Source organism: Ursus arctos, unplaced genomic scaffold, assembly GCF_023065955.2.
Source record: "Ursus arctos isolate Adak ecotype North America unplaced genomic scaffold, UrsArc2.0 scaffold_16, whole genome shotgun sequence".
NCBI lineage: Eukaryota > Metazoa > Chordata > Mammalia > Carnivora > Ursidae > Ursus > Ursus arctos.
The window spans coordinates 42,786,413-42,800,102 of record NW_026622830.1 but is presented as its reverse complement, the minus strand read 5'-3'; the positions used below and the strand labels follow the sequence as shown (position 1 = coordinate 42,800,102).

The 13,690-nt window shown below is 47.8% G+C and overlaps 1 protein-coding gene across 1 annotated transcript in view; it reads right to left on the bottom strand.

Moving 5' to 3' along the window:
- The window catches only part of SLC24A3 (solute carrier family 24 member 3), a 472,071-nt gene that overhangs the window by 51,969 nt on the left and 406,412 nt on the right, over positions 1-13,690 (bottom strand). Inside the window, exons 7-8 of the mRNA XM_026502959.4 lie at positions 11,080-11,154; positions 1,672-1,697 (exon numbers count right to left, since the gene is read on the bottom strand). Coding sequence (XP_026358744.2) covers positions 1,672-1,697; positions 11,080-11,154 — 101 coding nt within the window. The remainder of the gene's footprint in view (positions 1-1,671; positions 1,698-11,079; positions 11,155-13,690) is intronic.

Here is a 13,690-nt window from a genome sequence, read left to right as displayed (position 1 = left end):
CCTGCAGCTACTCCTGTGCACAACTTAGGATTTTAATGTAGCCCAGGCTGGAACGAAACATATTTGGGAATTTGCAACTCATTCATTCACGGCCTTCCTGTCTTCTTCATGTGAGCCTTGATGCTCAGTCTGAGGGTCCGAGGACCTCAGAATCTGAGCCCTTCAGTGAAGGCCAGGGATTCTAACCCAGAACCCAGGGTTCTAACCTCATAACATCCACAGGAGATTTGGCAAAGCCAGGGAGGTGGAGAAAAGAGAGCTCTCTCTAAGAAAAACCAACAGTAAACCACCCACAGCTACCCTTTCTTAAGGTTTTCTGTAAAAAAACAGCAGAAAAATTTCTGAGGTTGACTGTGATCATAACTTGTCTTTATGGCAGTGTTGTGAGCTAAGAGCACCAACACTGAGCAACACTTAAGCACCTACTGTTTGCTTAGGCAGAGCGGTGGTTGTGCTAAGTGTGCCATCATTTGGAGCAAGAATAGTTTTGCAAGTTTTCTTGTGCTGCACTTCATCCCCAAGGACTTGAGGGGAAGATGTCACCACTCCACTTGGTGACCTCGTCCAGGCAGATCCCATGAAGAGGTTCTCCTGACCTCTGACCTGAGGTGTTCCCAGACATCTTAATCCCTTTTAGCCTGCTGGTCCCAGCTTCTCAAAGAAGACCTTATTTTTTATGGGTTGATAGAAAGATGATGCATCTTAAAGCAAGTTCTCCTAGGGGTCTCCTCCTTACCCCTCCTGGACAGAGGAGAGAGAGCTGGCAACACTATACTTAATACCTTGGCATGGTGAATCACATTTGCCATCAATGGGGCAAGTTCCTCTGCCATGCCCGAATTCTGAAAATCAGAGATCCTAAGACAAAGGGATGTCATTCCCACAATGGGCTAGTGTTCATTTTGCCAAGGGTTCATTCTTAGCTTTAAATAATACCATGGAAAGTTGGTCTACTTACCTAGCTACACAGCCACACTCCCTCAGATACTATTTCATATTTCTCTATATCTACACATCAAATATTTGAGAAAAATGAAGTAAGAATGCACAGTGTGCCCAATTTCTATTTCCATTCCAAACATACCTGACTTGCTCAAAACCCACCTGAGAAATGGGGATTTGGATAGTTTGTCCAAATGCAAATGTTCTCATAGATGTAACTTGGTTAAAGTTTTGTATCTATCAAGAAAAATCACTGATTTTTCAGAGGTCTCAGACCATCTGGAGTATCAGGCAGAACTTCAATGGGTTAAGGATAATGGAAGTGTCTCCGTCTGATTCCTGAGACATACATGGCTTTTTTAATATGCCAACGCAGTCTGGATACAATCTGTATCCAGTCAAGACCAGTCAAATCCTAACCAGGGCCCAGCAAATGGCTGACTGCAGAAAGGCCAGCTAAGCTCAAGCCATCTATCCTGGGTGACAAGGACAGTGGGATATTAGCCTCCCAAATGGAAGGCCACCACCCCAGCCCAGGGGAAAAGGTCTCTTCTCTGTGAAAGCTAATTTAATGTCTTTGTTGATGTTCACAGAGGGGTCCCAGGAGGTGCCAGTTGTTCCAAGCTGCCATAACATTCCCCTTTCCTTCTAAACCCTGACTCTGGTCTTCAGTATACTTAGCTCTGCAACATGGCCAGCGGAAATCAGAAGGGAAAAAGAGGTACTTACCAGGAAACTTGTTCATCATAAATGAACTGTAAAAAAGTAAAAAGGACAATTAGACATGTGTACACACACACACACGCAAGATCTGCACGCACACGCATACACTTTACGCCTGCACATTGTCCACCCACATAGCTAGTTTGGCAGGAATCAGGTCAGGGTTGGCCTACAACACAAGGATCTGCAGATAAGTTTCCCTCTGTGCTGGTTCTGTTTGTGGCTAATGTTAGTGGAAGGAGGTGTTGTTGGCAGGCTGGGGCGGCCTGCTGTGGAGGGGAGAAACATCGGGTCATCCCACCCTTCCTGCAACTTCCCTCTAACAGCGGAGGAACAGGGAAGCACAACCACCCCACTGTGCACCACCACGATGTGCTGTCGAATTTTAGATCTGGACGGGGATGGGGAGCCTGGCAGGTGCTTCCAAACATCAGCCACTTGGGGGCCACCTGTAAGACGTTGGCATGTCTCTGGGCTCCTTCAAGCTTTTAGGCAAGCCCTTGGATTTCTATGTACTCAATATATTTTTTTTTAGCTGACCTAGTTTTTTGTTTGTTTCCTTAAAATAATTTATTTCCCAAGGAAACTGTGCATCACAACCAGAAGCAGAGATTCTGCTCCGCCTGCCACCCTGTGCAGAGGGTGGGAAATCAATGCAGTGACCCACACTGACTGCAAACCCCAGTGGGGCACCGCGGGCTGCCCATGCCCTGGGCCACGGGCCTGCCCTTTCATTCAAGGGGATTTGCAAGGGTCAAGGTGGCTGGAAAGACGGACCAGTGCCAAACGGAGACCCCCCCCCCCAATTGGCTAGGATCCAAAGGGAATACACAACAATGACTGAATTCACTTAAGCCTGAGCCCAAATCACTTCTCACTTTGAGAAAAAAAATGGTATCATCCTGGCCTTTTGATTTATACGGGGAAACGGAGCCACAGAGAACACGAGGAATTTTCTTGAGGGCGCTCAATTAGCTGCAGAGTTGGTTCTAGAACTCAGGCCTTGCTCTTCACTAAGTCTTCTTTCCATGACATATTTCCATGCCCGGACGGAGCGCTGTTGAAAACAAGTGGTTGCTGAGGGTTGCTTCATAGCTCGCTCTTTCCAACTTCATGGGATACGACTGCTCTGGGTATGACTAGCTCTGAGCGCTTTTCTTTCAGGGCCCGGAGCCCTCTGGAGACTCCAAGGCAGAAACCTCTGGATGCAAGGGGTCATTACTGCATGGAGCTGGTAAACCCAGCAAAAGACACGGGCATCCCTTCAGTCACCAGAGATGATAATAAGCAGCAGTTGTGAGACATGCAGAGAAAACCACACAGCTAAGCAGGTGCAGCTCCAACGGCACCGGAAAGGACCTCTCTCCAATTATCCCGAAGGCGCAAAGAGAAGATGAGAAGAAAGGGGCCCCGCTTAATTGTAGCTCGCACTTCCTGACAAGACATTGAAGAAGACGTTGGCTTCAGCAGCTTTGTGACTCTTGTTATCGGATTCAACAGGTTGACATTTGGATAAAAATGTCAAAGCAGAAGGGGAAGAGAATTCAAGAAATAAAGGAAACCACCCCACGGTCCAGGTTGGATGGTACGCGGTCCACCCCTGGAAGACACTCATGGATCCTTCTGTACCATCACCAGCTTTTAAAAAAAAAGTCGTTGTCAAGAAATCAGGGAACAGAACAAATGATTTAAGTTAGAAAATCTTTCTATTAATTGAAGTTAATTTAGTATCAGTCTTGAGCAGAGTGCCGGAGCAATCAATTCATCGCTACTTAAGAGAGCCCGAGATACTGGTAAAGAGTTTATTAAAGCGCCAATTTAATTTTCATCTATCAGGGAAGGCGGGTGATAACGTATAATATAAAAGCAGCTTTCGGGAAGCCCTTATTTTACGCCATCTGAGTGACCAGTGGGGGCACAGATCAATAGTTCTTTAGTGATTATTTCAGTGATCATATCAACGGGGAAAAAATCAGCATAGGCTGAATTGTGCAAAGGATCCCCAGATGAGAATGGAATTTACGGAGGACACAATAAATCAGGGAATAGTGGGGTCTGGACTAGATACACAATGAAGAGCCACATGAGTCTGAAGTTTAGGTAGCGGCCGTGGCCAGGGAAGTCGGGGGTGGGAATGCGGTTGAGGGAGGCACACAAGGAGAAAGGCCCTGCTCTCGCTACAAGTCCTAACAAATGGAGGTGATCTGGAAGCCTCCAGATAACTGACGCAGTGGCGCGCCCCCTCACTGACCACTCAGAGCCAGGAGCTCTCAGCTGCCTGGGGGCGAATGAGAAGCACCGCCTGGGATTTATCTGACTTCCTGTAGAGGACTGGGCAGAAAAATGAGAGGACTCAAAAAAAGAACAGTAAAATAGAGAAAAGGAACTAGAAGTCAGGCCTTTAAGAAAATCTACTTGGAAACAGGCTTCTTGGTGGTGGGAAAGGAGGCAGACGGTGAGTTATGAATGCCTCTGGGTCTTGTTGGCAGCACCTGGATGAGGCTGAACTTCCCACTGACCATCCCCCACTCAGAAGACTGAAAATGAGGAAACTGATACTGCTCACAGAATGTTCCTTCTAGTTCCTGGACCACCCTGACAGAGTGCTGAAATCACTGGGTCTGAAAAGTCCTGAAATGACAAGGACAGGCAACTTTCTCACTTGATGTAGCTGATGGTTTCAGGGAATGGATCCGTTACTTTGCCAACAGGTGTCTCATCTTATCTTATTTTACTTTATTCTATTCTATTCTTTTATATACTTAAGACAAATGTTGCATATCCCTCTGTATTTCATGCTCTATCTGTGGGTAAAAGAAGACAAAACTGTCCCACCGGTGTTACCAGGGTAGAAAAACCCCTGAAATCATTTATACAGATCGGAAACAAGAAATCGCGCCCCCACTTCCAGTCGGTTACCACTAGGTGGTGCTCACGTCCTACCCTCTGCCTGTCCACTCTGCCAAGGCAGTGAGGGGGATTGGAAGTCGGATCAAGTCCATTTCAAGGCTCCATTAAACCTCCTGGGAAGAAGGTAAACACCTCAAGACAGACGGCTTCCTAACAAAGTCTTCAGCCAACGTTCTGGAGCCAGGACGCATTCTGAGTTGGGGACAGGCAGGTCCCTCAACTCATGCCACCACACAAACTCCAGGACCTGCTGCGGTTGAGGGACATGCTGTGTGGCCTTCGGAACTGACTCTCCTTTATCCCAGTTGGGTTTCTGAAAGCAAGTCTTGCTTGGGAAAGGAGCTCTTTGTGGTTTGCTGGTTGTGTTTGGTGCTGCCCCCCATGACCACATGTGGGTGGTACTAACTGGTATCTGGGCCCCAGATTTGCTGCACACAGCTGGTCAGGGAACCCGCTCTCTGACCCCAGTGTGGTTCATCCAAAGCTACCTTTGGCTTCGCCCGTACGCTTTCCACGTGTTCCACAGACGAGCTAAATGTGAACATACAGGAGCGAATTTGAAAAACACACACACACACACACACACACACAAAACACTCTTTTCCTTCAGGCCTCAGAGAAACAGTTGGGTACCATGGAAACCAGCTTTCAGCCCTGGTGTCTGCTCTAGAATTCTTCTAAGAGAGACAGGCTTACATCAGGCAGGTGAATCCCTGGATGACAGAGCTTCTTAGGGAACTGCTAAGGAAGTGGCATGCTCAAGATGGAAAAGCAGGGAGAACACGGGCCAGGAATCGCCCAGGTGTATGGGCAGCAGACAGCCGGGCTGGCTTCTGAGCAGGGAGGCAGGTGGCTGTCCTCACATTGCATGTCAGTCCATGGAGTGGCCGCTGTAAGCCAGGGCCACGGAGCAGAAGCAGCTGCACTGAAGAACCTATGATTTCCACAGCTTATGCTACATTCACTGGCACCATTAAAATTTCAAGCAGCAAAAGTAATAGGAAATCAACACCACCATTCTCTTTCAAGAAACTAAAATCCTGAAAAATCTTCCTTCCCTAGCTGGAAATGGAAACCGCACTCCCCCTCTACCCCCCCGACTTCTCACTCAACAGCATGGAGGCTCCCTGGGGAGATGTGCCCAAATGGGAGTTCTGACTTCCTCAGCTCTGGGGACTGGGGGTGCAGATGGCGTTCCTTCTGAGGAGAGGAATCCAATGGAATGCACCGGGAAGCTGCTGTTAAGCACCATTATGGTTTACACTTGAAAGTTAAACGGGAATTTCAACCTCAGGATCTCTAGCAGGCCCACAACAGTGGTGGGGGCTGCGGGAGGGTAGGAGATAAAGACAACCTCAAGGCAGGGCTTGAGCAGAGCTGGCCATCTCGCATAAATATGAAGAGGCAGGCTATGGGATGAAAGAAAGCGGATAAGGGCATGGATTTAGGATACAGGGGAGGATAGTTGCCAAACCAAAAGGGCTATATTTGCTGAGCAGTGCAAAATCAATCACAGGCACATAACTGAAACCTCCAAGTCGTTCTCCTCGCGAAAGAGAAGAGGGTCCTCTGTGCATCCCACAGTCTGGCTGACCCACCTCCCTGCTCTAGGAGCAATTGCAAGGAAGACCCAGCTTGCTGGTATACCCCAAGCAGCCTGTAGAGCATGCCCTTCTTCCTCTCAGGGGCAGTGATAAGGACACCACCCTTTGTATGACCATAGCTGATTTGTTTGAGGAACTTAAAAAATTCTCACATTCATTCCCTCTAAGAATCTAGCTACCATGGTTAGTTCTCGCTTCCCCAGAAGGAGAGCTGAGATGTAACAGAGGTACCATGACTGTAAGAGCCTCAATGTTGCTGAATCAGAGAGAAGAGGCTCATTTCCTGGAAGGAAGTTGGGGAGGGTGGAGATGTACCATCTTAGACACTTGCTCTGGCAAACCTGAGGTACTGCAGTTCCCTGACCCTGGGCAAATCTCTGAATTTCTGGGGCCTCGGTTTTGCCATCTATAAAATGGGACTCATGTAATTAGCTAGCTTGCAGAGTCATGAGTATTGAACTGGAAATTCTTCATGGACAGACCCAGCACAGTACCCAGTCCTGTAGAAAGTATCGAGCTGATGCAGGTTAAAACTGAGGGATGCTTGTGAGAATATGCATATATTTTCTCCAGATGGATCTGCTCTCTACAACTGTGCTATCTGGTATGATATGCACAAGCCACATGTGGCTACATAAATTTCAATTAATTAAATTAAAATTCAGTTCCTTAGTTTCAGTCCCTGCATTTCAAGAGCTCAATAGCCACATGTGTTCAGTGGCTACACCACCGGACAGTGCCACCCAGGCCACCTTTGGTGGCCAGGCCAGCTGAGTGGAAGAGAGGGAAGCGTTACCTTGGAGGGGCCTTGCTGCTGTGCTTGTGCTCAGGTGGCCCTAAGGACCTCCAACTGGCCCCCCTCTGGGTAGGCAGCACTCCTGACTTTGGATCTGTGAGCCAGTTCAGCGATCCGAACCTGTCTCCCAGGCCTATCCACTCCCCCCAGGAGGTTTCCCTTCTCTTACTGCTCACAATCCCCGATCTCAAAGCAGAGATGAAGAGTAAAAATAAAGTATTCCTTTTTAGGGCAGCTGTTAGACCGAGGATGTAATGAATCATTTGCATTTATGTAAATTATATGATTATGTAAATTACAGTAACATTTCAATAAAAGAGGCTGTGGGGCCTGCTGGAATTTGGAGAAAGGGTAGGGCTAGGCAGAGCTGCCGGTGGTGGTGGACATGGGTCAGACGTGGGTCACTCGAGTGGGAGAGAAGCAGCAAGAGGGTCTGTAAGGATGTGCAGACTATCTGCTGGGTAGATGCGTGCAAGGACATGCTCCAAAGAAGCCAGAATGCTTTCAGGACTTAAAAGGTGACACTCGTCTTACAGAGAGAGACTCAAGTCATGGGGCGAGCCTGCTGGGCCATGTCCAGCTTCTCCAGGGCCTGGAGTTTCACTGTACAGGATGTTGCCAGGGCTAAAAGGGGGACACCTGATGGGGCAGGAAGGGCAGAGAGACACACACTGCATGTTTTTGATATCATAACTGCTTTCGACAGTAACACGTTCCTAATTTCTTCTGCTTTTTTCCTGAAAGAGAACAGCAAACCCACCAGAAAATAGTACAAAGACAAGGTAGGTAAAACCCAAATGCCCAAGGGAACGAGTCCCTTGTCTCTAAGTTAACAGTCTTAAGCTCTGTTGGTTTCAGGGTGTGTGTTTGCCATCTGGTCTTCTCCAGCTCAAACCTGTTTCAGACCCAGGTAATCGCGACTGTCCACGCTCTTCTGGCCCAGCAGCAAGAGCATCCCTCCCATAGCTGTCTCCCCTGTTCTCTGGGTCCCCACGCCCCTCTGCATGGGGCTCTGGGGGCTGTAGGGCCTCCACAGGGATGTACAAAGACACAACATCTGGTCCCACTTAGGTGATTCTCATGCACCCACTTAGTCAAGACTTGCCCTCTGGGTGAACGAGCTCTTTACTGCATCACCTCCGGAGACTGGCAGTTCTGTCTTCTGAACATTTCAGAACCATAAAAAGGGGGAGAGGGTGAAAAAAAAAACCCTAATAGTTAAAATAAATTGTACGGATGGTTGGTAATTATTTGTGGATAGGAGGAAGGCTTTTAAATACAGGAATTTTAAGTGCCTACTGCAGGGTCCTATAGAGAAGCCTAATATTCTATAAAGAAGGCCAGAAGAAAAGTGATTTTGTTACCATGACATTTGGGGGAAATGCAGAAGGAGGAGAATAAAACACCCTGACAAAAACGAACAGCGGCTGTGAGCAGCAGCCTGGGTGGGGCTGGGCCATGGGACAGATCTGGGGACATTGAGAAACGCACTTTGCTAAACGCTGTGCTTCTGTATAGAAGACTGTTCTATTCCTCACCCCGGTTTCAAGTCTCATGTGAAAATGACCCTGAGAACAAACAGCAGGCAACAATCCAGACAAACAAGCTGCCATGATGCTTTGTGTTGGAGAATCTCAATGTTTCCTCCAGAAGCGATCATCGCCATGCAGCAGGTGACTATCCCAAGGAAACGGTGTCCAACTGTATTTGCAGTTGAGTTTCCCCAAGTGAGTGTGATGCATCAGAATCCCCTGAGGGACAGGGCAGATCCTGGTTAGAGTGGAAATTCGTGGGCTCCAGAACTTACTGGATTAAGATCTCCAGGTTGCGCTTTCTAGATAAGCACGCTGGGTGTTTCCAGGGTGTACAGAAGTTGGCTGAACACAGGTAAAAATAAGAAGAACCAAGACCAAACCCTGAAGACTCAAGCTTTATCTCTGCCATTTCTTCCTAACAGTGGAGAAATGTAATTTTTCTGAAAATCGGAAAACTCCAGCCTTGACATCTGGGCTGTAAATACATAGTCCAAATCTGCAGGTAACAGGAGAGAATCACTTGCTTTTGCATCTTGTTGCCATCTGAGAGAAATGCAGAGCTGTGGCAGCCTGGGTGTCCAGCTGGCTCAGCTCTGTGATTCATGGGCCACACATGGGGCAGAGGACGGCTTTGCCCAAAGACCCCCTTGGGTGAGCATTACTTGCAGCCCAAGGAAGCAAAACTCTTTACTTCCTCACACATCATTAGCAACAATAACATTAAAAAAAAAAAATCCTGGGCATACTCAGATAAATCCAACCAAAGAGAAGTTATTTCACATGGAGTCCAGGAATCCAGAAGGCATCTATGCTGAGAACAGAGAAGAAGCCAGTGTGGGCAATTGATTGTTGGGAGTGGACATGCTGAGTCTGTGCTCTGGGAGATCTCAGCCTTTGCCTTCCACCTCATCACTTCATCTTTCTGGGAATGGTCATGTCTTTCTGGAATTTGCAAAACAGAGAGTTGCATATATTTATGCCATCCCCAAGCCATGCCTTTCGAAATAGTAACTTTCAAAGCCGTCCTAAATTACCCTAAAGGCAGGAGAGCAGAGGGTGCACGTGATCAACGTGGGTTTCCACGTCTCAGGCCAAAGCTCGCTGCAACAAGTGTTTGAGAAGTCTGTGTGAACAGAAGAGTCTTCTAGATTTGGGGGTGATAATACCTTTCCCACAGGTAGTAACTGCGAATGAGAACACAGAATCCATGCATGTCCTTAAGTCTACCAACCAGAAGTTCAGTAGAGGTGGCCTGTCTTCAGTTCCAACATGGTGGATCCCAACGTTCTGTTTGGGCAGGTCTTGACCCTTCCAATTATCAGTGGCCCCTGGAACGAGGGGACTGTGGTTGCAAACCCAAGATCTTCACTGTCAGGAACTGCTGTTGGCTGAAGTACGCACTGGTTCCTTGTAGAAAGTCTTGTACTAAACATCATGGGCAACTTGTACAGATATTGACAATTAAATAACCTACAGGTAAATACTTTGTAAACAGGGGAGTAAACCCGTCAGTGGATCTATTTCTGTTTTGTAGGTAAGAAAACTATGACTTGAAGAGACTGATATTTCCGAGGTCATTAGAGCTGGCCAGAAGGGAGGGAACCACGAGTAGGAGTCAGATGTCCTAACTCCCATTTCAGTGTCTTTCTGATTCACCACCCTTCTTCTGGTTGACTCGACTTGCCAAGCTGAGGGGTTTGGATGTGTCCCCACAGGTGACATGGAGCCACAAGGGTGTTCTTCGCAGAGCTATCACTTGGAAGCTCCAAGGACTGACTGGGGGCGGAGGGGAGGGTGGGTGGCAGCGATGCTTCTCATAGTCATACTGACCCACGACAGGCTGTCAGTTTGGGCCAAAGACATAAGAAGCCTCAACTAAAATGGGCTAAGAAGGGACACACTGGGGACATTTTTACAAGATGAAGCCAAATTGGTATGGTGGAATTGGGGGAAAGGTCAAGTTAATATCATCCACAGGTCTCGTGGCTAGGAGAGAAACGAGGATTGAAATACAGAATGAGAGTCCAGTCTTGGGGAAGTCACAGTAAGTTTAGAGACACATTGAATTTGGGACAGGAAGATGTCCAGTAGAGAGGGGCTTCTCGGTGACTGGACCTCAGGGAGGTGCCACTGCTGAGAATACAGTGTGGAGGTGTCCACCACAAAGGTGGTAATGGCCATGGGTGCTGTCCTGGGAGAGCATATGGAGAGGGGGAAGTAAGGTCCAAACCCGGGGTCACTGACTCCGAAGAAGTTCCAGAGGAGCCGTGGAAAGTGAGAGGGAATGGTCGGGGGGGGGGGTCACAGGAAAACAGCAGAGGACTCTCATGGAAGCAGAGTCAACACTCCTGTTCTGAGCACAAACTATCACGCTGGGGTTCTGGGTGATCAAAGCAGCTGGAAGAAGGAGAAGCCACCTCTATGCATAGACATCTGTTCGTTCATTTGTCACCAGAGACCTTGAACTTGCTCCACGCAGAGTGGCTGCACATAATCCCAAGTGGTGAGAAGGATGAGTTAAGAGTCAAATGGCAAGGGGACTCAGGTGAGGGGTGCATCATACACTTACCACGATGAGAGCCACCACCGACAGCGTGTAGTAAATCGAATCCCTCAGCAGGCACCAGGAGGAAAGAGCCACAACCTGAAGGAAAAGGGCAGAAAACAGTAAGAAACGGGATATTCGACAGTGCACAGAGAGTGAAAGCATGGCTCTTGGTGGCTCTGGCCAGTGATAAACCAGGAACACAACTTAGTATGTCTGTCTCCTGTGCTGGTCCCAGTTAGTCTGCCCATCGATATGAATTTATTAAAGGTCTTTGGGTGTATTAGTTTGGATCTTCTGAAAGGCAGATTCCAAGATGGGATTAAACCTGCAACAGTTTTGTGACGAAAGACACTCATGCGAGAAAACAGGGAGGGAGCCAGGGGGAAGGTAGGAGGGCCACCCAACCACGTCTTGGGTCTGACCCCTGTGAAGGAGGGAGGGAAGGTCAGGTGGACGTGTCCCAGGCTGCTGGGCAGCACGAAGAAGTTTCAGCAAAGCCGAATCAAAGACCTGTGTCTCCCAGGAACCCACCAACCTTAGCATTCCTCACGCCAAGGGGATGGAGGAGGCACCTACCCTGTGTTCTTGTCAAGGCTGTCATGTCTGCTGCAGCCTGGGCTCATGGAATGAGCCCCAGGGCTGGGCAGCCACTGCCCTTCACAAGGGGCCTGGACAAGCCCAGTCTGCAGCCCCCTTCCCTCACCTCTATTACATGCCTGTCCTTGTGGGCACCTGACTCTTGATTTCATCAGAATTTTTAAAACATTGGTTTGCATGTTTATCTGGAGAAAATGTTATTCTTAGCAGCTGGGCAATGTCCGTTTAAGGATATGATGGCTCCACTGTGATGAGGCCAGGAGACACACTGCTGGAGGCTACAACAGCCCTGGCCTGCTGTGTCCAGACTTCCTGCAGGAGAAGGAGGCCCCTGGGTGAGACAAAGGAGGGCAATGGAGCTGGGCTGGGCCACGGGGAGGAGAGGCTGCCAGAAACGGGGGAGCTGCAGACGCCAGGTTAAGATCCCTGTTCTGGAGGAAAAGTCATTTCTCCTTGGTAAGCCCTTCCAAACCTCCTTTTGAGGGATACCTGCTGTTTTCTCTTTGCTTTGTGGAGTGGGTCCATTTTGGCAGGGTCTCACCAAGAAGGGTGGAGAGTCGGCAGAGTGGTGTTTGAAGTGCTTCCTGGCTGTCACTCACAACTTCCTCCCGCCTCCCAGGACAAGTGTCAACCTCCCTCTGGCCACAGGACCTGTCTAGCTGCCTTTGCCCTTGGCCTCATAAGCGAAGAAGGACATAGCAAATGTCGGCTGTCAGCTGGGCCAATGACAGCCACATGCTGCACCAAAGACAATAGGAAAAGAGATTCGGGGACAAGGCAACATTTGGAGTCTTTTCTCTCCCTGACAACTGTGTCAGTCTACAAAGAAAAGATCAGGCAAAGTCAAACCAGAAAAGGCTCTCTGGATTCAAATAACATGAAAGATAGGACTTAAATAGAACCATAAATGAGTAATGAGGTCTCCTTCCATGAACACATTCTTCTACTTGTTATAGGGACACTTAAGGTATTTTTCTGTTGCTGATTTTGCCTTATTAGGTCTTGTATTTGCAGATCTAAGTTACGGATGAGGGGGTTGTCAAGAAGAGGGTTCATGCCACAGAAATCACTTCAGAACGAATGTAAAGTGTTCTTTATCCTCTTATCATGCTCTCTCCTTGTACTATATGCTCTTAGAATCCACAGTCATCTATGGAATAGCTTACATTGTACTGGACTGTCCATTTTCCAGCAGGTCATAAAAGGTTGTGAATATTTATTCAGTGTCTGATGATTAGAAAAATGGACTTAAAACATGTGGCAAATATCAATTCCGAATTTCCTTAAAAATCACTTGGGCTTTTAGTTAAAGATAACAGACTGGATACATACCATGACCTTTGCTCTTTCTTGTTAACCAGAACAAGATAATAGTAGAGGGATCTTTTTTTTACAAGGCATAACCGCCCCCCCACCCAAAGAAAACCGAATGTAAGAGCTGATCAGAGCAACAAAAAAATTTTTAAAAGATTTTATTTATTTATTTGTCAGAGAGGGGGAGAGAAAGAGAGAGAGCACAAGCAGGGGGAGCGGACGGCAGAGGGAGAAGCAGACTCTGCTGAGGAAGGAGCCCAATGCAGGACTCAATCCCAGGATCATGATCTGAGCCAAAGGCAGATCCCTAACCAACGTGCCACCCAGGCGTCTCAGATGCTGGAAAGCAAAAGAACAGTGGACTACTCAGCTGGCAGTGGGCAACGCTTTAGAAGTGGGGGGTGAAAGAGGGTCTGAAGACAGGATAACTGAAAGAGTATTTGAAAATTTAATCCACAAATTATCTCCCTCACTTCAAGAGACCAGTGCCTGTACCTCCCTCACCTTAACAGAAACAGGAAACCTGGCACTTGAAGACAGAAGTTCCAGAAAACAGGAGAGAGAAAATAATCAAATAAATAATTTTTAAAAAATTCCCAGAAGTTAAGGATGCGCATTTTCTAAGTAAAACGGCCTCCTGAGTGTTCAGCACAATGGACCAAAAAAAGATGTACACTGAAGCATATCATTAGGAATTTTCAGAATACTGGCACAGAGAAAA